Source organism: Balaenoptera borealis, assembly GCF_965194805.1.
Source record: "Balaenoptera borealis genome assembly, chromosome: 6".
Lineage (NCBI taxonomy): Eukaryota > Metazoa > Chordata > Mammalia > Artiodactyla > Balaenopteridae > Balaenoptera > Balaenoptera borealis.
In genome coordinates this window covers 61,346,964-61,369,721 of record NC_138863.1, presented here as the reverse complement: position 1 = coordinate 61,369,721, position 22,758 = coordinate 61,346,964, and the positions used below count along the sequence as shown (strand labels likewise).

The following is a 22,758-nucleotide window of genomic DNA, read 5'->3' as shown; positions in this document are numbered from 1 at the left end:
CATCTCCCTAATCATCTGGCAAGATAAAATTACAATGGCCCTATCTCCTCAGCCCAGACATTAGGAGTGGCATTTAGCTGAGGCATTCATCCAGACAGAAGAGAAATAGGATAAATTCCTCAGTTCCCCAATTTTCATCTACCCCCTTTATTCCATAGGTTAGCAGGAAATAACCAGGTGAAGAAGAAAGGAAAGGGGCTTGATCCCACCTAGGTGCTGTTTACTCTAGAGCCCTCCTCCCCATGCAAATTTATAAAGCCAAGGTTAAAACATAAACTCCTTCAGGGTGAGGATTTTGTCTTATTTGTTGCTGTTCTTCCAAGGTCTGTGTTCTAAAAATGTGCTGGGATTTGTTTTGAGCAGGTGTAGTAGGACACACAGACACAAAAATGATTGCCACAGAGGAAGAAGTTATTTTCTTGTATTCACGGTGCCCTAGGAGCAAGAGGCCCAGCAGGCCATGCAGGCCCACGCGGGGCCACACAGGGCAGCACCACAGATGAGCAGGCAGAGAAGGGAATTGCGGGCAGGAGTTTTTGTTGTGGTTTTCAAGGGAAAGAATGAGCGAAGCAAGACAAGCAGGTGGAACAAACTTACCATTGGATAGTTTGAATAATGTCGGCGGGCTCTGCTTGTAGGGGTGTCCTCAGTTGGCTGGCACCTGGCCCTGTAGTGATGGGGCAGGGGATGGTGTCCCTAGTCTGGTAAAGTCTGGAAGAGAGTTACTTCCTGCCTCTTCCCACACTGGGGCTCCTCAGGCTGTGCCAGATACAGATGAAATCTTTCCTTGCTGCCCTCTTAGGGCGGCTGGACTCTGGGAGCCTCAGGTGAGGGAGGTGGTAGAGGTGGGCTCCACCGTCAGAGCGGGGGCCCAATCTCCTCAGCAGTTCCCTCGGAGGAGAAACACCTCAGCAAAGCAGACATTTGGTTTGTGCCCTGAAGACGACACAGGAGGAAAGAATATTCCTCCCATTAACGTGGATTTGTGTTCTTTTCAAAACTGTAACCCTTGTTTTCTTTCCCTAAGGAGCCTTTGAGCACTGCCTGGGCTTGGATTACAGCATGAGTCACGACGTGAGCTGTGAGTCACTTTATCTTAGTCATCTGAGACAGCTTTCTGATCCCCAAATCTCTGGTCTAGTAGAAGAGAAGAGAGGAAGATGTGTGAGCTCACTTCTCCTGCTTGTGATTTTTCTCTTGCTTCATATATTCCTCCTTTCATAGTATGTCCTAAGAAGGCACAGACAAGGTTGGGGAAACAGTAGTATTAGGCAAGGGTATTTTTCCACTTGTCTCTGTCATGGTCCTGCAGGAAACACCTGGTTTGCACAAGGTCTTTCATTCAAGAGAGTTTAATAAGGGGACTATTTACAGGGGTGCAAACAGACTCTTCTGTCTGTTTGGGTTATGAACCCCACAAGGAATGGTGAGGACCAGGGACAAGCACGAGCCGGCAGCCGATACCACGCGCAGGCCTGTAGAAGGGAGGGGGCATGGTGTTACTGGTCCCAGGGAGAGCTGTGGCTGGGGAAGAGGGGACACTCAAAAGTCCCCATGCAAAGAGGAACACAACCACTGTAAAAACCATGGTCTGGCAAGGGGGCATGGTGGGATAAATAGGTCGATGACTCCTCTTTCTTCCTGACCTCTGATCTTCCAGCACCACCCACTGACCAAAGTCAGTTGGAAGCCAGAGGACTAGGAGTCTGTCAGGGCACAGGGCAAGGCCAAGAAGGGTGGAGAGTGGAGGGGCAAACAGAGTAACCAACACACAGTCAACATTTGAATGTTTAAAAAATGGTCCACTTACTCCAGACAGCAAACCACTAAGTACAACTTATTAGACTTTACATTAGAATACTGGACTTCTGTACGCGCCAAAGAAATGCAACACTGCCCCGTGGAAGATCAGCAGATAAATGGCAAACAGGGCCCCTGGTTCCTGATCTCTTGATGAGTAGGGTTTAGATTTTCTCTCCCTGGCCCTTCACAACTCTCCTCACTCTGCATTTTGTGTCTGTCAGGGACAATAAAAATCTGTGCTAATATATACATGTTTCTAGAATCATAGGTTTTTCAGAAGGCTATCTTGTTCAATGCCCCACCCTATCCCCACACATCAGGCAGCCCTTTGATAGCATTGATGTAAAAAGTACTTGAGTAAAGTAACTTTGTAAACTTTACAAAATACTTCACAAAGTATCTGAGTAAGTACTTTGGTGGCAAATTGTTTACCACCCCCTGAGGGAAACTTATATGACAAATCTGTTTTCTAAAAGTTGTTAATACCAAGCCACAACAAACTTTATTAAAAAGTTTCCTCTTTCAAGTGACAAGTTTTATCAAAGTTAGGTCCTTAAAGGACAACTTAAAAGTTGAAATTTTTCTCAGTTTAGCTGGTAACTTCAAGATGATTCAACATCATCTGTACTATTTGGCCATGTTTTCATTCTCCTGAGGTGTTTTGTTAAATGGAGTCTGGAATCCCACAGATTCTTCTTTGCTGCTGCTGTAGAGTAAAATCAACTCGAGGGTGGAGTGAAGGTGTTGGGCTAAGGGGGTGAAGAAGTTACCTGGGGACAAGCAATAGATACTTTTAGGGAGAAGAATAGGGACACAATGATATTGTTGTTCAAGAATTACTAGTTAAAGGTCGAAGAGGAAGAGATACAGCATAAAATTAAACAGGGAATCTTTGTAGCACTCAGGAACCCAAAAGGTCTGAAAAAATAAAACTGGAAGATTCAGTGATAGTTTCTGTTTATTCCTATGGATCTATTCTCACCCTTCTCCACTCTGCTGTGTCCTGGAGGCTGACCTATATGAGCTACATCATCTTCCCTCTGGGTTTCAGATTAGCTTCAGCCATTTGGGACCAGGCAGGAGATTGGAGGGGAAGAGAGTAAGGCTGGACTATTCATGCTGCCTCCCGTTCTTCCTCCCTGTGGGGTCCCTGCCAGCTGACTGCATCCCTCAACTCAAGGCCATAGCCTCAGTCAGCCTGCCCTTTTTACACTGTTCTCTCTCTCTCTCTCTCTGTCTCTCTTTCTCTCTCTGGATTTCAGTAACCCTCTCCCATTCAGGCCTGGGCACTGCAAAACCCTTGTGGTTTCCCACATCCTGCCTGCAACTTTGTAAGTAGCCCTGTTCGTCATTAAATTGCCCAAGTGGAATGAGCCATCTGTTTCCTGCCAGCACCCTGACTGACACACTCAGTCCCATTCTTCTCCCAACATTTACTGAGTAGCTACTATATTTCAAGGAAGAATAAAATGATAAATTAGACAGTTACTACTCTCAAGGAGGCTGTCTGGGGAGTGGAGACAGCCACAGGAACAGATGGTTATATCACATCTTGATAAGTGATGCAGAGAGGCACTGGATGGGGAGGTGGGTGGAAGTGTAAAATAGGGGCATAGGCAGACTCAGGGAAGGTTTCTTGGTGGAGATGGGGTTGGACAATTTTAGAGGCAGGGACATGGGTAGGGAGTGGTGAGGAGATGGGAGAGAAGCCATAGACATCAGGGCCAGACCGTAGAAAGCCTTATACTGTGGGTAGGGGTCCTTCTTTTCTACTTGTTTACTCTTTCTTTTTCTCCCTTTCTTTTTACCAACAAGGGAAAAATAGTGACATCAGTGAAGTCTGCAGCCCCTTACTCTTAGACCTCAATCTTGCCCCACTACCAGTGCTTGACACTCCTACTTCCTTGCCTAAAACCTGTCTTTTCCATTGAAAATCACTCCCATACACCTCCTGCATATTCTAAGGCCTTTCAAAATGGCAAGATGACAATTTGGTAAACTAGTCCTTGGAGGTGAGCTACAGGAGGGAGCTAGAAGTGAACGTTCCCAAGTGCATTCTAGGAGCCCAAACAGCCAGAGCCCCATTTTCTTTAACAGCAGTTGATAACACTGACACTTTTCTTGTCCAATGGAGAAGGGTGAACTTAATGTTGGAAAGAAGGCAGGGAGTGAGTGAGCTTCACTCCACCAAGGTGGGGCTTTAGTTCAAATAGGTTTGAGCAGGTGGCACTTTTAAGATCCATTTTTATCACATATGGACAAGTCCAGGGTCCAGGAGGTATCTGCCTTCTCTCTCTTAAGCGCACACTGCCAGTAGTTTCCTTGCTAGGTAAGGTCAGGTCCATACAGTCCCAAAGTTTCCTCCTTGCTATCAAAGACAGCCAGTCCTCTAGAACTGCAGCTCATGAGGCTTCGTTAGTCAAAATCACACACACAAAGCCACCCAACGGACCCCTCTCTTCTGTTCACCGAGAGTGCGCACCACTGCCTCCCCTCATATAAGGAAAGAGACACGGGAAGAGTTAAAAGAAAGTGGTGGGTATGGAACCCTCAGGACTCTCGCTCTCAACAAGTAACCGGATCGGTTACTCGAGCTCTCTGCAAGCACGCACGCCGGGCCAGGGGCGGCCACCCCGCAGGGAGAGCTCCGGGCTGCCACTAGAGCCCGAGGTTGGGGCTAGTCTCTGAGCACGGGCCAGCTGCCCGCCCCCTGGAGGCCCCGCCTCCCAGACAGGCACGCGAGAAAGCCCCTCCCCCGGGCGGAGACAGCTCCTAGAAGTCGTCGCCGCGTCCCGCTGCTGTGCCAGTATCCAGAGGCCGCCGCCGCTAACCTCTCGCGGAGTTCCTGTGGCTACCACCCCGCGGAGTATGGGGCGCTGATGGCCATGGAGGGCTACAGGGGCTTCCTGGGGCTGCTGGTGTCGGCGCTGCTCGTCGGCTTCCTGTCTGTGATCTTCACCCTCATTTGGGTCCTCCACTACCGGGAGGGGCTCGGCTGGGACGGGACCGCGCTCGAGTTTAACTGGCACCCTGTGCTCGTGGTCACCGGCTTCGTCTTCATCCAGGGCATCGGTACTGGCACCTCCTGGGAGGAGGCGGGGAGGCAGGGGCCGGGAGTTCCCGACCGAGTTCCAACCGAGTGGTGTTGGGCGAGGGAGGGGGTGAGGGAGAAGCGCGCGGCGGCCCGGGAGCGGAGTCGGTGGGGCGCGGCGCTGGAGGGAGGTGGGCGGGCTCCGAGGCCCGGGGGCCGCGGACCGGGCCGACTTGGGCGAGCGCGGGAGCTGCAGCGCTGGGGCGGAGCGCGCGGGGCCGGGGTTTGCGGTGAGACGCGTGGCGGGGTCGGCTGGGCACTGCCGCGGCGCGGAGGGCTGGCCGGGCGCGCCGGCCCGGCTTGGTTATTAACTCTTTGCTGCGAGTGGTTGCGATGCGACACCAGAGGACACCAAACGCGGGAGCGGAGGAGAGATGCGGGAGCGTGGTGCGGCCCGGCAGCCCACGAGACCCCGAAAATCGCCCCCTGTGGACCGAGCCTGCGCCATAACAGGCGCGGAGGCCTCTTTAGGCGACCCCTTTCGTTGAACTTGCTTCAAGGCTGCGGGTTAGGAGAGGAAAGCAACGGGGGCGGGGGGTGGTGCGGTGAGAATGGAGGGGCGAGAATTTGCCTCTTCTTGTCTCATCCTCAGCCCTGAGCGAAGGGGCCCGTCAGCGGGTAGCCGGGGTGAGTGAAGGAAGCATCAGCTCTGGTTTCACTCCTAGAGCGTTAAACGCAGTCGAGCCGAGAAGCTGCCAAGACTCATAAGGGTGTTTCGCTGCCCTGCCTGGTTATTGGACAGTCTTGAGCCCGACTTGTTTTTGTGGCTGCTGCCCAGAGATAGTTCCCCTGCGGGGCTTCCTGTTGGGCGCTAGCCCGGAATGCGGAGCCAGAGATGCCCGAGGGGGGCCCGCGGCTGCTGGGCTGGGAGAGATGCTTCTGCTTGGAACATCTTTGGGGTTTGCTGCCTCGGCCTGCAGCCTCTGGGATGAGGCTGGCACGGAGGGAGCGCTCAGCGGATGGCAGATTTTGTTCTTGTTTTTGAGATATAATTGACATATTAGTTTCAGGTGTATGACATGATTATATGTGGAAATGTATAATTACCATCCATCACCTCACATAGTTAGAATTTTTTCCCCCCTTGGGATGAGAACTTTTAAGATCTAGTCTCTTTAGCAATGTTCAAATCTACAGTATAGTAGTATTAACTGCCGCCATCATTCTGTACGTTACATCCCCAGGACTTATAACTGGAAGGTTGTACCTTTTGACCACCTTCACGCATTTCCCCCCTTACCTCCTCTCTCCGTCAGTGTCCGGTTTTGTTGTCTTTGTCTAGTGCTGCTCACAATGTCCTGACAGCTTCCTTTCCTTCAGCTGCTATTGAGCTGGAGGAACCTCTAGCTAGTGGTGCAAGCGCCATTTATTTGTAACCGCTCTCCAAAAAGTGAAGTCAGGGCCTTGGCAGAGAAAGTATTTAGAACAAGGCAGAAAGTAGTGGACTGGAGTTATGTCGTAGAAAGTAGTAGAGAGGAGTGGAAAGGACTTGGGAAAGAGGTGCCCACCAGCCGAAACCTCTAGCCTTGCCTCTGAGCAAGCTGCCTTTTCTCCACCGGTATTTAACTTTCCACAAACAAACAAGAGAACAAAAAAGCGCCGACCTCGTTCCTAAAGAAAAGATTTTTGTTTCCATTTAAAACGTGGGCAGCAGCCTTGGCCAGTGTGGCTGGCGTGGCTGGCATCCTCCCACTCTGGGAGGTACTGGAAGCTGTTGCCAAGGCCCAGCTGTGGTTCTGAGGCTTCCCTGGTGTGAGATTGGCACCCGGGTGTGAGTACCACTGGCTGGCTAAGTTATTCGTTGCGTGTTTTGCCACTAAACTAAAATGAGAAAAACATACTCAAGTTCCGAAGTCGCTGTTGGCAGAAGCACTCTTTCCTCTGTGGTGGAGCCCTTAAGTTTGGCCAGAGCGGTTAACACCTTTTGTTTGCTCACAGCAGTAGGAGCAGTCTCTTCAAGCCAACTCCTCAGAGCAGCTTCTAATACTAAGAAACTTTCCGGAGGGGCTAGAATATCTTCTCCTCACCATGGAGGGTAAGGGAAACACCGGTGATAATACTTGTTTCTTGACTTCTAAAGAGGAGACGGTCTAACACTTATTTGAGTGCCTTCTGTGTGCCCCCTAAGTGCACTATTTCACAGATATGTAAGAGTAAACTGAGGCACAGAGCAGGTGCTACTTCTGTGTAGCACTACTACACAGACGTAGTGTGTTTCAGGGGCTTTATTTTCAAGGTTCATTTCTCTGCTTTTATGGCAATACGCTTATTTTCTGTAAGATATTCTTTTTAGAGAAGCAAAAAGCTTCATGTAAAATGCACTTTGAAACTCTTCGTTCATGTTAGAGTCCATTACAGTTTTCCTAAAAGAATTTATAATTTGTTTAAACTTTGGACTTTTCTTAATCTGTTTATATTCACTTTGGGGCAAAAATGTGTGCATGGATATTTTGGAAATTTTCATCTGCTGCTTTTATTTAAGCTTAACTCCTGTATTTGTATTAGTTTTGGAATGTTTGTCCTGTCAACATTACCCATCCTGTTTACTATTTGGATTCCAGATATGTAAAGCACTTTAATCAGAAGACACACTTATTTTTAAAATTTATTTTATGGAAGTATAGTTGATTTACAGTGTTGTGTTAATTTCTGCTGTACAGCAAAGTGATTCAGGAATACATGTATATATTCTTTTGCATATTCTTTTCCATTATGGTTTATCACAGGATAGCGAATATAGTTCCCTGTGCTATATACAGTAGGACCTTGTTGTTTATCCATTCTATATGTAATAGTTTGCGTCTGCTAACCCCAAACTCCCAATCCGTCCCTCCCCGACCTCCCCTCCCCCTTGGCAACCACAAGTCTGTTCTCTATGTAGGTGACACATTTAATTGACATGAACGTAAGCTTTCTCGTACATATAGGCACATGCATAGCACTCATGAGTTCTTGCACGTCTTGGCCTACCTGCATGTCCTCACATCCAGCAGTAGGAAGCCTCCAGGAGAAGGACTAGGAGTAAATAGTTGACTTTATAGGCGGGGGGAAACACACATGTTACAGACTAGCCATGTTATAAAAGCTTTTTTTACTGTGTATAATTGCTTCAGGGAGCAAATTTTTAGGCTATGTTATTTCAGATCTCTAAAGGTGAACGTGATGTAATTGAGTTCTGTGATACACAAATGTTCAGAGATGAGAAGGGAAGGCCAAAGTACCGTTATTACTCTAAGCATAAAATGCTTTACAAATGCAAACAGTAAACAATATTTAAAACTATGTGAGAACAAATATGTGTCCTTTGAAACACCTTTAAGAAGTAAGCTCTGAAGAAAGCAAGGGTAACACAGAAGTTACAAAATAAATATCTGTGTGTCTTTTGGAAAATATTTGTGTTCTAAAATAAAGTATAAGAGACTACAGGATAGTTAAAACTGAAATAAAATTTTAAACTAGTAGGAAATCCAGCAAACATGAATGAGGAAGTTTCAAAGAGAACTTTAGAAGAGCTTTGTGCTTCTCTGAAAGGACTGTTTCCCATGAAATAAGTATACTGCCAGGAAATCAGAGAAACAAAACTTGAAAAGGCCACAGAAAAGACTGAAACAAATAAATGCTCTCAAAGTGGCTGTTGATCTTTTAAAAGGTTCAGCAAGGTGGAATGTGTTCTTTAGGAAAAGGTAGAAAATTCAAGTATATAAATTTAGAGAAAAGAAGTCTCAGCAATTCTATACTCCTTACTTTTCCACATGTAGAACTCTTTTGACTGTATAAACTGAAGGAAGAGAAATTCAATAGTATAATGATCTCAAGTTGGTTTTGTGAGAGCATATAACTTCATTTAAGTCACATTTAAAAGAATAACAAAAAGAAATTAAGAGTAGTTCTTAAAAAGCAAATGGGATATCCTATTAATGTATCTAAAAGTGACCAAATTCCAAGATCACTTAAATATACTTGTAAAGGCTCTTGGGGTAAAACCTGGCAAAGAATAGAATGGAGAAAGTGCCCCAAATACCTACTCCAAAACCAGCCTTTGGGACACCATAGATAATTAAACCTATCATTCATAAAGAAATGAGGGTTTTTACAGAGCATAAAGACACAATTCAAGACAACCCCAAGCACATTTTTTTTGTTATAAATAAGTACATGTAGATCTCTTTGTAATACAACTAATAAAAATGTTTTAGACATGATTATTTTGCTCACTGTTGCATCCCCAGCATCTAGAATAACACCTGGAACTGGCACAAAGTAGGCCAATAAATAGTTGTTGAATAAATGAGTGATTATTTCAGTACCTTCGTCAATTGTTAGTAACAAAATGCAATTTTACAGCCACTCATTTGTGGTGATAATAGTAGCGTCCAAAGAAAAAGTGCCCTCCCTTCCCCTCAGTGATTCTGCTGTTTACAGCCGGTTTGGAAGCACTGCTTTAGTCAGCCTCAGGGGAGAATGGGCATCATGTTATATTGGAAGCACATCTCTACTCTAAAGGCCTCAAGCTCATTAGAATGTTACTGCCTAACTACCACCTGTGCCTCCTCACTCCATCAATTCTCCCCTTTTCCTTGTGCATCAAGTTTCTCCCCCATTGGATTATTTTCAATGTGTTATAATTTCTGTCATCTTTTTAAAAATATTTATTTATTTATTTATTTATTTATTTATTTATTTTTGGCTGCGTTGGGTCTTCGTTGCTGCACGCGGGCTTTCTCTAGTTGTGGTGAGCAGGGGCCACTCCTCGTTGCGGTGCACGGGATTTTCATTGCGGTGGCTTCTCTTGTTGTGGAGCACGGGCTCTAGGTGTGTGGGCTTCAGTAGTTGTGGCATGTGGGCTCAGTAGTTGTGGCTAACGGGCTTTAGAGCACAGGCTCAGTAGTTGTAGCGCACAAGCTTAGTTGTGTATCTCTTGCAAATACTCTATGGACCTGGTTTTCTTATCCCTGAAAAAGATATATAGTGAGTTGAACAGTGGCTCCCAAAAGATATGTTTAAGTCCTAATCTCAATGACCTGTGAATAGGGCCTTAGCGTCTTTGCAGATGTAATTAAGGATCTCAAGATGAGATCAGCCTGGATTCAGGATGGGCCCTAAGTCCAATAACTGGTGTCCTTATAAGAGAAAAGAGAAGGAGATTTGAGGCACAGACACACAGAGGGGAGGCCATGTGAAGATGGAGGCAGAGATTGGAGTGATCTGTCTACAAGTCAAGGAATACCAAGTATTGCTGGCAGCTACCAGAAGCGAGGATAGAGGTATGGGATGGATTCTCGCTCAGAGCCTCCTGAAGGAACCAGTCTTGCCAATACCTTGATTTTAGACTTCTGGCCTCCAGAACTGTGAGAGAATACATTTCTGTTGTTTTAAGTCATTCAGTTTTGGGTACTTTGTTATGGTAGCCCTAGGAAACCAATACAGGATATAACAGTTACCACTGCACTCTGGGAAGCCCAAAGTATGGTATTTCCATCAGGTTTTTACAGACTTTTTGTTGTTCTTCCCAGTCCGGACACAGTTTACCAATCAGAGGCCAATTTTATTATAAGCAGTGTTGCCTAATAACATTGGTGAGAAACCTCTCTGTTTACTAGCTCATTTGACCAAAGGTCAGATCCTCGTGCAGCAGGGTATAGGTAGGGAATCGGAGATTGCCTACTCCTGGCAAAATAGGAACCTCTTAGCTCCAGCAGATTGTGGCTATGTGGGGATGCCCACAGTGGCCAGAGTTTCTCATTATCCAGGAGAATCTAGATTTTAAAAAACTGGTTCAGTCTAAAAGTAAACAAGCCACAAAACCAAAATATAACCCCTAAATCGTGCTGATCAAGCAAAACACATCTGTGGACCAAATCCAGTATATATCTTCCAGTGACTTCTAGAGTTTTCTATCTTGACTTGGTGGGGTTTTAAACTTTTCCCTTAAAGAGTAGAACAATCTTCCCTTTTAAGAAAGATAAAGCAGAAATCTTTGTTATAACTGTTTTTCTTCCTATAGAAACTTTCTTAAAAGATCAAAACAGGCTTTGAAATGACTGCAGACTTCAGCTGTACTTTTCTTTCTTTTAATTAATTAATTATTTGTTTATTTTGGGCTGTGTTGGGTCTTCGTTGCTGGGCGTGGGCTTTCTCTAGTTGCCGCGAGCAAGGGCTACTCTTCGTTGCGGTGCATGGGCTTCTCATTGCGGTGGCTTCTCTTGTTGTGGAGCATGGGCTCTAGGTGCGTGAGCTTCAGTAGTTGTGGCACGCAGGCTCAGTAGTTGTGGCTCGCAGGCTCTAGAGCGCAGGCTCAGTAGTTGTGGCGCACAGGCTTTGTTGCTCTGCAGCATGTGGGATCTTCCCGGACCAGGGCTTGAACCCATGTCCCCTGCATTGGCAGGCGGATTCTTAACCACTGCTCCACCAGGGAAGTCCCAGTTGTACTTTTCTAAGTCTGTTCATTAATTCATTCATTCGATTTCTTCATATATTATCCTATTTATTTAATTAGCATGCATTTATTAAGCACTTACTGTATGCCAGACAGTGTAAAACAAATAAGTAAGATGCAGCCCTATCTACAAGTTTTTCTCATTTGAGTTTGTTAGAGGCGAGTTATGGTTTTCTTTTAGAAAACCTGAGCCCTAAATTTTTTTTTTTAAATTTTTTTTAAATTTTATTTATTTATTTTTGTCTGTGTTGGGTCTTCGCCTCTGTGCCAGGACTTTCTCCAGTTGCGGCAAGCAGGGGCCACTCTTCATCGCGGTGCGCGGGCCCCACACCATCGCGGCCTCTGTTGTTGCGGAGAACAGGCTCCAGACACGCAGGCTCAGCAACTGTGGCTCACGGGCCCAGCTGCTCCGCGGCACGCGGGATCCTCCCAGACCAGGGCTCGAACCCGTGTCCCCTGCACTAGCAGGCAGACTCCCAACCACTGCACCACCAGGGAAGCCCGAGCCCTAAATATTTAGAGCTGTCTAGGACTTGAAGTTGAACTCCTAATTTTAGAGATCAAATGCCTAACCAGGGTTAAACCACCAATGATATCAGAGCCAATACTAGTTCTAATGTCATAATATTGGTATGAGGCATAAGAAAATATAGCTGGTGTTTCTGGGTATTTGTAAACGTATAACCAATTAATTGAATTTTTCTCTTTTCATACACTATTTCATACCAAGTAGGTGCCTTTGTGAGGGTTTTAGTCACTTCAAAGAGATGCTTCTAGTGCCAAGTTGCTAAAACAAATCTTCCAAATCATCCAGATCACTTCTTTCATTTGGATTCTCCAGAGGTTTTCAGTTTCATGATATTCATGCTGTGAGACAGTCTGAGAGCACAGGCATGCTTCAGAGCTCAGATTCTCTTTGGTAGCCACTGCAGGAATCTTTTCAAGAAGTGTATTTAAAGAGGGTTCTCTGCTTTTACATTTAAACTTGAGGTCCTTTGGACTGAGTCAGGTGAATTCTTAGGTGCACAGGGAAATAAGTTGTAAATCTTGATAATCGTGCTTGGAACATTCTACCAAGGAGGTCAAAGTAATACATTATTCAAAGTGTTAAGAAAAGTGTAATGGGCACACCATATTTAAGTAGAATTTATAAGTGTTTTAAAATTCCAGTGTACTTCAGTCTCAATAACTTACTCTTATTTTATTTTGGGGTTCACTTAAAGCTTACCTAAAGCTATTAAGTGGGGCCGAGTGCAGAATACTTTTTACTTATTTGAAAGGACCGTTTTTTTTTATATAAATTTATTTTTATTTATTTATTTTTGGCTGCGTTGGGTCTTCGTTGCTGCACGCGGGCTTTCTCTAGTTGCCACGAGCGGGGGCTGCTCTTCGTTATGGTGCACGGGCTTCTATTGTGGTGACTTCTCCTGTTGAGGAGCACGGGCTCTAGGCGCGTGGGCTTCAGTTGTTGCGGTGCATGGGCTTAGTAGTTGTGGCACGCGGGCTCAGTAGTTGTGGCTCACAGGCTCTAGAGTGCAGGCTCAGTAATTGTGGCGCGCGGGCTTAGTTGCTCCACGGCATGTGGGATCTTCCCGGACCAGGGCTCGAACCCGTGTCCCCTGCACTGGCAGGAGGAATCTTAACCACTGCGCCACCAGGGAAGCCCAACCATTTGGTTTTATATGAACTAACACTTGGGTCAGCAGTTGAGGTTTTGATTTGTGCGTTTTAAAAGAAGATCTGCTCATTTTCTGGGAAATAATAAATTACTATACTTTATCAAGATTTGTATATTCAACACATACTTACTGAACTCCTACTATGTGCTAGGCTCTGTGCTAAATGCTGGGATCTGACAGTGAACAAGACTGACGTACTCCTACCTTCGTAAATCACAAGATTTAAACACAGAAGAACTGAATTCAAATTGTTTTCTATGTTTGGGGACATTTCTCTCCTTCCAAGTGCCCTTCTCCCCACATTCACTTTGACAAATTCTAAATTTGCATTGCCTGCTGTGAGACAAATTTGTATATGTGGATTTTGTAATGGTATATGGATGGAAAACTGTTTTGTAATGGTATATGGACGGAAAACTGGTGTCAAACCAGAGATTACATCTTGAAGAATATATATTTCACATACTCCTGAGTTGATTATGCTGCTAGGAACTGAGAAAATTTCTAATAATTAAATTCAAGTTACTTCATTTTTCCCTTCATTGTTGAAAAAATAATTGTACACAGGTATTGATTTCTTTTCCCTTTCCTTCCTTCCTCCTTTCCTCCCTCCCTCCCTTCCTTCTTTCCTTCCTTCCTTCCTTCCTTCCTTCCTTCCTTCCTTCCTTCCTTCCTTCTTTTTTAAGTTTATCACAATAGCATGTTCCACCACCAATAATTTTTCTTTTAGAAAGATTTAAAATGTATTTTTCACATTATATGTGTTCATGTTTTCCCTTCATTTTCTGGCCCTTTTGCCAACTAGGGCCTCTAACAGAAAAACCCTTGTTTCAGTCACAAGTAGCTGTTTGATAGCATTTTCCCTCCTCATGGGCTTATGAGACCTTTTTCTTCCTTCTCACTGAACCTCAGGAATGGTGTCTAGGTAAGTGCCAAGCCAAAGAAGCAAGAAATATTTAAATTCCACTCTCCAGGCAGTTTATACTACTGTTGAGAAGAGCTACTTGTTTAAGAAATGTGGTTGATTTGCTACGGTTGCCCTTTCTCCTGAAGTCCACCGTATTTTGGTTACTTACGCATTTTAAAAAGCATGTAAACACCTTATGCAAATGCAGCATTTTGCAGTTATCTTCCATCTATCCAGAGAGCATTTTTGAAACATAGTCAGCTACCCCGCAGAACTTTTCTGTTGCCAGGATAGGTGCTGAAAACTCCATGCCTCACTCCTATGAGAGCTGCTGAGATTTCCACAAGCTGCCTACTTAGCAGTTGAGACTAATTGGCTACTGGGTTTGCAAGCTTACAGAAATATTGTTCTAACTTTAAAACTATTATGAACTCTTTCAACAGATCCCCATGTACTCATCGCCCAGATTTAACAGATGTTAAGATTTTTGCCATCATAAAAGTTTATAAACTTAAATAGAACTTAAAACTGGTAGGAATAACAGATAATGCAGGCTGATGGAGGGGAGAGGTTGGAGGCAGGCACCCTAACCTGAGCAAGAAACTAAAAGAGGAGATAGAAAAATTCTACACTAGACCCAGGGACTAAAAGAGAAACGTAATTGTTTGGGCCCGTTTGGATCAGAGGCAAGTACCTCTCCTGCTTCAAAAGTCCCTAGGGGCTTTCTCTTATAGTAATAGGACTGTGTTTTGTTGATAACCCCCAAACCATCAATAAAAGATTAAATTGTGTTCCACTCATGCTACTGCTAGAGAAGGAAAGCTAGTGTGCAACCAATTTGAAGAACATTTGAGTAAATGTGAAAAGTTTAAAAATCAAGTTTTGACACTCAAAGAGGGTAGACTTCAGTTTTTTGGAAAATTTGACACATTTCTCTGTGGTGCCCATAGTATTGAGAAGAGTGAAAATTCTTCATTGGGAGCATAGTTGTCTCTGAATTTTGGGCAACCTTTTTAAGGTACTTTTTATTGAAGAACCACATGCATGCAGAAAAGTACCTAAATCATAAGTGATGTGTTCTCATCACATGAACACACTCATGTACCCATCATGAAACAACATTCCAGGCACCCCAGAATCCCCTTGGTAACCCCTGTAACTCTCCTCAGTCATGATAACTATTCTTGATTTCTAACATCCGAGGTTAGTTTTGATTTTGGAAGTTTTTGATATAATATGACCCAGATTGGGGAGGAAAAGCTGTTTTGATTTATTGCTTATAATTTGCTATTTGAGCAAACATCCTGGGTATTTCCTTTTCGCATGTGGATGTTCAAGTTCCCTCATCTAAGATTCCTTCCCCTGGGGTGGTGCCTGGAGGATATAATGATGGTGACCACGATGATGATAACAACGTGATATTAATTTAAAAACACTAAATGATATTGAGCAAACTACTTCACATCTCTGTGCCTCTGCTTCCTGCTCTGTGTAATGGTAATAATAACCATACCTTCCTCACACAGTTGAGTCGAGGATTATAATGTAAACATGTAAAGCACTTAGCATGGTGCCTACTACCTTGCAAGGGCTCAGGTGTGTGTGTGTGTGTGTGTGTGTGTGTGTGTGTGTGTGTGTGTAATAAATGAGGCTAAACCAGGAGAAAGGGAAATGCGTTACTAGGTTTTTGGGTTTTTTTAATAAATTTATTTACTTTATTTGTTTATTTTTGGCTGTGTTGGGTCTTCGTTGCTGCGTGTGGGCTTTCTCTAGTTGTGGCGAGCGGGGGCTACTCTTCGTTGCGGTGTGCGGGCTTCTCATTGCGGTGTGCGGGCTTCTCATTGCGGTGGCTTCTATTGTTGCGGAGCATGGGCTCTAGGTGCACAGGCTTCAGTAGTTGCGGCACGCAGGCTCAGTAGTTGTGGCTTGCGGGCTCTAGAGCACAGGCTCAGTAGTTGTGGTGCACGGGCTTAGTTGCTCTGCGGCATGTGGGATCTTCCTGGACCAGGGCTCAAACCCATGTCCCCTGCATTGGTAGGCAGATTCTTAACCACTGCGCCACCAGGGAAGCCCCACGTTATTAGGTTTTAATATTTTGTAGATTTTTATTTTACTGCTGCCTGATCACAGATTGATTGCAAAAAACTCGATTGTGCAGATAAAAGGTTACTAAGTCATTGGGTAAAGAGGCATTTGCTTTCCTTAAAAACTAAGGAGTCATATAATTATGACAGTGAAATTTATTTTACTTCAACTTTTTGTTGAAGTTAGTAAATATTGGAAATAATCTGTATGTCAGTTGTATGTCAACATACAATTGATTATTATCTAGAAAATCCAATATGTATGAGAATATTATACAGTCCTTAAATTCATGTTTTCAAGGATAATTTAATGATGTGAAATGTTCATGATATAATTTTAAGTATAAAAATAAGTTAAAATGCAAAAAACAAACCAAAACCAAAAAACCCACTAGATCATATAGGGTGTGCCGCTGAGTCATCAGAGGAGAAAAAGCATGAGAGGGGAAACCGTAGTGTTAGAGTTGACATCAATTTGATTTCTGGACTTTGATCAGTCTTCAGAAAGTGCTTTACATTTATTTATTTAAAAAATACTTAAGGGTCACACACACACAAATAAAACTACTGAAATCCGAAAAAGGTCAGTAGATTATATTGACGTCAGTTTCCTGGATGTAATACTATACTGTAGTTATGTAAGATGTTACCACTGGGGGAAACTGTGAAGAGTATATGGGATCTCTCTGTATTATTTGTTACAACTGTATGTAAATCTACAGTATCTCAAAATAAGTTAAAAAAAAATACTAATGGAGCTGCATATATATTTTGAGCCCAGGGCTGTCCTAGGCTCTGGGGATACAAGGAGAAACAGCAAGACACATTTTTGCCTTCAAAGAGGATGAAGTAGGGATGAGAAGGGGCCTTGAACTAGCTTTTATTTTTAATTAATTAATTAATTAATTAATTATTTTGGCCATGCGGCAGGGCTTACAGGATCTCAGTTCCCGGACCAGTGATTGAACCCAGGCCATGGCAGTGGAAATGCTGAGTCCTAACCACTGGACCTCCAGGGAATTCCCTGAACTAGCTTTTAAAAGTGTACCTTTTGGGATTTCCCTGGTGGTCCAGTGGTTGGGACTCAGGCACTTTCACTGTCAGGGCCCAGGGTTCGATCCCTGGTCGAGGAACTAGGATCCCACAAGATGTGCGGCACGGCCAAAAAAAACAAAGTGTACCTTTTAAGGTGTTGTGTTAAATGGTTTGAAAAAATTTGTTGAATATAGAAATGATTGTCTACAAAGTTTCCATATCCTCAAGGAAATATAATCAATCAACATTTATAAGATAGCCATATATGCACTAAAATTAGTAAGTGGTAGTCCTTCAGAATTTGGATTACATAAAAGGAATACTGTCCTAATGGTGAGGCCTGTCAAGTGTTGGAATGGAACCAAATAATAGGAAGATTGACATCTTGTGCTGAAAGCTCTAAAGAGGCTGAATTCACATCTATCTTTGTAGGTTTTTTGTGTTTCTACCTGAAAATGGACAAGATAATCTCTTACATTTTTATGATCCAATTAAGTTTCATATATTCAAATTATAAATGTCTTTGAAGGGAAAAGGCAGCATCAGTGTCTGCTTCTTCTTTTCTGGAATTAAGAAATATACATGATTCACTGCTATATAATAGAATATATGATATAATAGAATCCATTTTCCAAGGAAGTATTCTTTAAACATTTTCAATCCGCCATATATTTCCAGATATCTAAATTTTCCCTGACATGGACTGAAGGAGTGGAATGAGGGTGGGTTGGGGCAGGATATTGTCTTCAGAACAAAAATTAATTGCATGCTGGGTAAGGTGGGTATATAACCTATTGCTTAAGCCAGGACACTAAAAAAAAAAAGCTTTTTAAGTATCTTTCTGTTGAAGTTTAATCTACATGCAGAAAAGTATACATATAAATGTATAGCTTAATGAATCTTCCCTCAGTGATTACCTACATAACCAACACCTAGTTTGAAAATCAGATTATTAGCCGGAGCCCAGAAATCCCTCGTTCATTCCTCTCCAGTTGCTATAACCCTTCCTCACAAGGGCAACCAATATCTTGACTTTTCTTATTGCAGAGATATGTGTTGCCTGTTTTTATACTTCATATCAATTGAATCATACAGTATATACTTGTTTATGTCTGGTTTCTTGGCATTGACATTATAGGTTGGTCCATATTATTGGGTGAAGTTCTAGTTTTAGTTCATTCATCCTCTTTGCTGTATATTATTCCATGATGTGAATATATCACAATTTATTTATTCAATCTCTTAATGATGGACATTGGGAAGTTCCCAGGTTTTGGCTACAGTGAATAGTGCTGTAATAATATTCTAGTACTTGTCTTTTGGTGAACTTATATACATACTTCTTTGGGGCATATACTCAGGAGTAGGATTACTAGATCATAAGGTATGAATATGTTTTGCTTAAGTAGACGCTGCTAGTTTTCCAAAGTGTTTGTTCTCATTTAAACTCTTATCAGCAGAACATGAGCGTTCTGATTGTTTCACAACCTCTCCAATACTCAGTGTTTTCCATATTTAGCCATTCAGATATGTGGTAGAGGTATTCTCATTTCTCTGTTGACCAATGAAGTTGATATCTTTATTATGTTTATTAGTCACTAGGATATACTCTTTTGTGAAATACTTGGATATACTTTGTCTATTTAAATCTTTGCGCATATTTTTCTATTGTTTAGTCTGTCTTTTTCTTGTCAAATTAAGACACTTATATGAAGAAACCAGATCATAAGATTAAGAATTTCATTTTGGACATGTTGAGTTTAAGATATTTGAGAGGCATCTATGTGGAGATGTCAAGAAGCCATTGGATTATGTGGGTGTGGAGTTCAGAAGAAAGTTCTGGGCTGGAGATGAGAATTTTGGAGTCCCTACCATGCAGGTAGCATTTTAATGAAAGAGTGAATGAGATCACGCAGAGAGAGAGCAGAGAGAGGAAAAAAATCCTAGGACGGAGCCTGAGAGGCAGCAAGGTTCGTTCGTAAGTTGGGAGTAAAGAAGATTCCAGCAAAGAGCCCAAGAAGGAACCACTGAGAGGCAGGGAAGAGGGGGGAAGCAGAAGCCAAGAGAAAAGGGTTTCACAAAAGGGAGCGTTCACTGTGTCGAACTGTTCATCTTGTGTTGATTAAAAAAACAGCACCACTACATTCTGTCCCCTTTTGTCTCTTTTTAGCCATCATCGTATACAGACTGCCATGGACCTGGAAATGCAGCAAGCTCCTGATGAAATCCATCCATGCAGGGTTAAACGCTGTTGCTGCCATTCTTGCAATTATTTCTCTGGTGGCTGTTTTTGATTTCCACAATGCCAGGAACATCCCCAATATGTATAGTCTGCACAGCTGGGTTGGACTGACAGCTGTCATTCTCTACATCTTACAGGTCAGTATCTCAGTGTATTTCTAAACAAGATATAAAAAGTAAAACAATTCAGATACTTTCGGTGTTTTCCATTCATTCATAGTTTCTTGGAAATCATCTCATTCCCACTAGTCACTGTTCCATTTGTTTCCATTATAAGTATTTCCCCCTGAGGGGGCATCAGAACTGCAGAATTCAGTTATGAGCTTGAATGTAAGGGTTTAAATATGGACATATGTATGTAGAGAAATTGCCATCTCATAATATCTAGGCTGCCATTGTTTGGACTTTAAATTCCATGTGCTGGATAAACTAGCACAGGCAAGAGCTATAGATTTCTTTCTCACATTCTCTGTCACTTCTATTTTCTAGGTTTAACTTTATGAGTAAAGAGGTGAATTTTTACGTCTTTGTTAGGTTTTGAAGGCTCAGTGATTATTTTCATTTCATTTATTAAATGTCTTCATTTACTAAAAACACATACTCTTTTTTTTAAAGGATGTAACAGCTATCTTTATGTTTTTTTAAATAAATTTATTTATTTATTTATACTTATCTTTGGCTGTGCTGGGTCTTCGTTTCTGCGCGAGGGCTTTCTCCAGTTGCCGCGAGCGGGGGCCACTCTTCATCACGGTGCGCGGGCCTCTCACCGTCACGGCCTCTCCCGTTGCGGAGCACAGGCTCCAGACGCGCAGGCTCAGTGGTTGTGGCTCACGGGCTTAGTCGCTCCGCGGCATGTGGGATCTTCCCAGACCAGGGCTCGAACCCGTGTCCCCTGCATCGGCAGGCAGACTCCCAACCACTGTGCCACCAGGGAAGTGCCCACATACTCTTTTTTAAGTATTTATTTATTTGGCTGTACCAGGTCTTTGTTGCCGCATGCGGTCTCTTAGTTGCAGCATGGGGGATCTAGTTCCCTGACCAGGGATCGAACCCAGGCCCCTGCATTGGGAGCACGAGTCTTAACCGCTGGACCACCAGGGAAGTCCCCAAAAAACACATACTCTTAAGAGCACTATATTTAAATGTAAGTTAATGGAGTGAGATAGGAATTTAGCTGTTCTAGATCACAAAAGTAAAGGTTAATTTTTAATGTTTTTGGTGTTAACCATTTTGTTGAAAAATCTTTGTCAATTTTTTTGACAAACTATGTCAATTCACTTCCCTTCCTTAGTACATATATCCAACTCTTGATTGGGACATAATTGTGAACTTACTTTTCTGTGGATATAGGAGAAGAAACTGGAGTGAGTTCATAAAACCTCAAGGCATATTTTAGAATATATGACTGTATGACCTCTTTAAAAAAGGATCTCTTAGCAGACATTTATTTGTCATTTTTCTGCTTCTTAAAGTAAGGTTTTTAAAGACTTAAGCCTTTTTGAATTTTAACTAAGTAAAAGTTGATATCTATATGGACACTATTAATAATTTAAGTTTGCATTAGCATGCCTGGAGGTAGGGATTGGTGGATTGAAAGGTGCCAGACAGAAGGGGAGCATAGGGAGAACCCTGTATCAAACATGATCTTACTGATCAAGAAGGAACAAGGAAAATATCTCAAATTGGGTGGCTGAGCCTAGCCCAGATCTCCTGCCCTCAAAGTTGATTTTCCCTCAGTGTTCTCATCTGGGAGACAGCGTCCTCCTCTGCTGCCAGCTGGTGGACCCTCTCCCTTCAGAGAGTAGGATGGCAAGAGCAGGGGCCATTGAGATGCTGCCAGTTGCTTTGGGGACCCCCTTGGTCTACTAGCATCTCTTCGGGACTTTCCCAGCTTTCTGTTCTGCTTTCAGCGGTTTGTTCCCCTCACTTTGCCTCACCTCCTTTGTGCCACACCAGAATGCAGGATATTAGAGCCAGAGCGAAGTGTGAAGCATTCTGCTTATCTCACGTAGTCCTTCAAGTGAGATAGTCTTTACAGATGCTGAGGACGCACAGGTTACACAGCAGGTGGCAGAGCTGGGACTCAGGCACTGGTCTTTCCAATCCTGAGCTCTCCCCACATGGTCCTACTGTTTCCACAACATCCCCACCATCACTCAGCCCATGTTTGATCATCTTCAGTGGACAGCCATATTTCTGAGGAACAGAATGGAGACCACCCAAAACTTTATGTAGCTTGCCTGTGAGAGGGTTCTATGGTTCTGAGTACAGTAGTTAAAATGGATTAGATAACATGCCTTTAGTGCATTAGTTATATGCCAAGGCATTCTCTGAACATCTGGAAAGATGTGCATCAGAATGTTAACAGAAATGATCTCTAGGTGGCTGGATTCCAGTTGATTATTTTTCTTTTCACTTTTTGTATCTTCTAAATACACATGCATTTCTGTATAACAATAAAAGCTTTTAAAGCTAAAAAAAAAAGTTTCCTATCCTAGATATACCTTTTAATCTGGAATTTCTAAAAACCAATTTATACTGTGCTCTATATCTTAATATATAAGATTAAGAAATATCTAGGAATTAGCAAAAAAGAGAATATTTATTGGAAAATCTATGGGTCTTAGATAAAATGGTTCTCAGAGGAATATAGGCTTAAATGCCTTTATTTATTGAAAGAAAAACTTAAAATATGTAAATGGAGTATTCACTTAAGAAACTGAAGGTCAATTATATCTCGATAAAACCAGGAGAAAAAAAAAGAAACTAAAAGAGGACAGCAAAACATACAAGGAAAAGTAAACACCAAAAAAAAAAAAAAAAATCCATGAACAGTTGTATTAGTTCTCTATTGTTGCCATAACAATTTACCACAAACGTAGTGGCTTAAAACAACCCAAATATATTACCTCACAGTTTCTCTACATCAGAAGTCCAGATTGGCTTGGCTGGTTTCTCTGCTCAGGGTCTCACAAGGTCAAAATCAAGGTGTTAGCTGGCCTGGGCTCTTATGGAAAGACTCTGGGGTAGAATCAGCTCCCAAGCTAATTTAGGTTGTTGGCAAAATCTAGTTCCTTGCGGTTGTAAGACTGAGGTCCCCATACTCTCACTGGCTGTCGGCTGATGGTTGTCCTTAGCTTCTCTCTCTGTTCCTTGCACATGGCTCCCTCTGTCTCACTGGCTTGGAATCTCTCTGACTTCTCCTTCTTTCTCCTCTTCATCTCTTCTTCCTCCAGTCAAAGTTCTCTGTTTTTGAAAGGGTTCATGTAATTAGATTGGGCTGCCCAGATAATCCAGGGTTTTCTCCCAATCAGAAAATCCATAAGCTTAATTACATCAGCAAAGCATCTTTTGCCATGTGACATAACATATTCATAGCCTGCAGGGATTAAGTTGTGGACATCTTTGGGAGGTAGCATGATTTAGCCTATCACAACCATAAATTAAAAATAGAAGAAATTACAAATAAAGTGAAAAGCTGG

General features: G+C 43.0%; 1 protein-coding gene across 3 annotated transcripts in view; it reads left to right on the top strand.

Moving 5' to 3' along the window:
• The window catches only part of CYBRD1 (cytochrome b reductase 1), an 87,716-nt gene that overhangs the window by 37,257 nt on the left and 27,701 nt on the right, over positions 1-22,758 (top strand). Inside the window, exons 2-3 of one of the 3 annotated variants that reach the window (XM_082395437.1) lie at positions 1,028-1,081; positions 19,206-19,414. In XM_082395437.1, coding sequence (XP_082251563.1) covers positions 1,028-1,081; positions 19,206-19,414 — 263 coding nt within the window. Of the gene's footprint in view, positions 1-1,027; positions 1,082-4,540; positions 4,876-19,205; positions 19,415-22,758 lie in introns of those variants that run through there. The other 2 variants (XM_082395436.1, XM_082395438.1) reach the window with 2 other exon arrangements.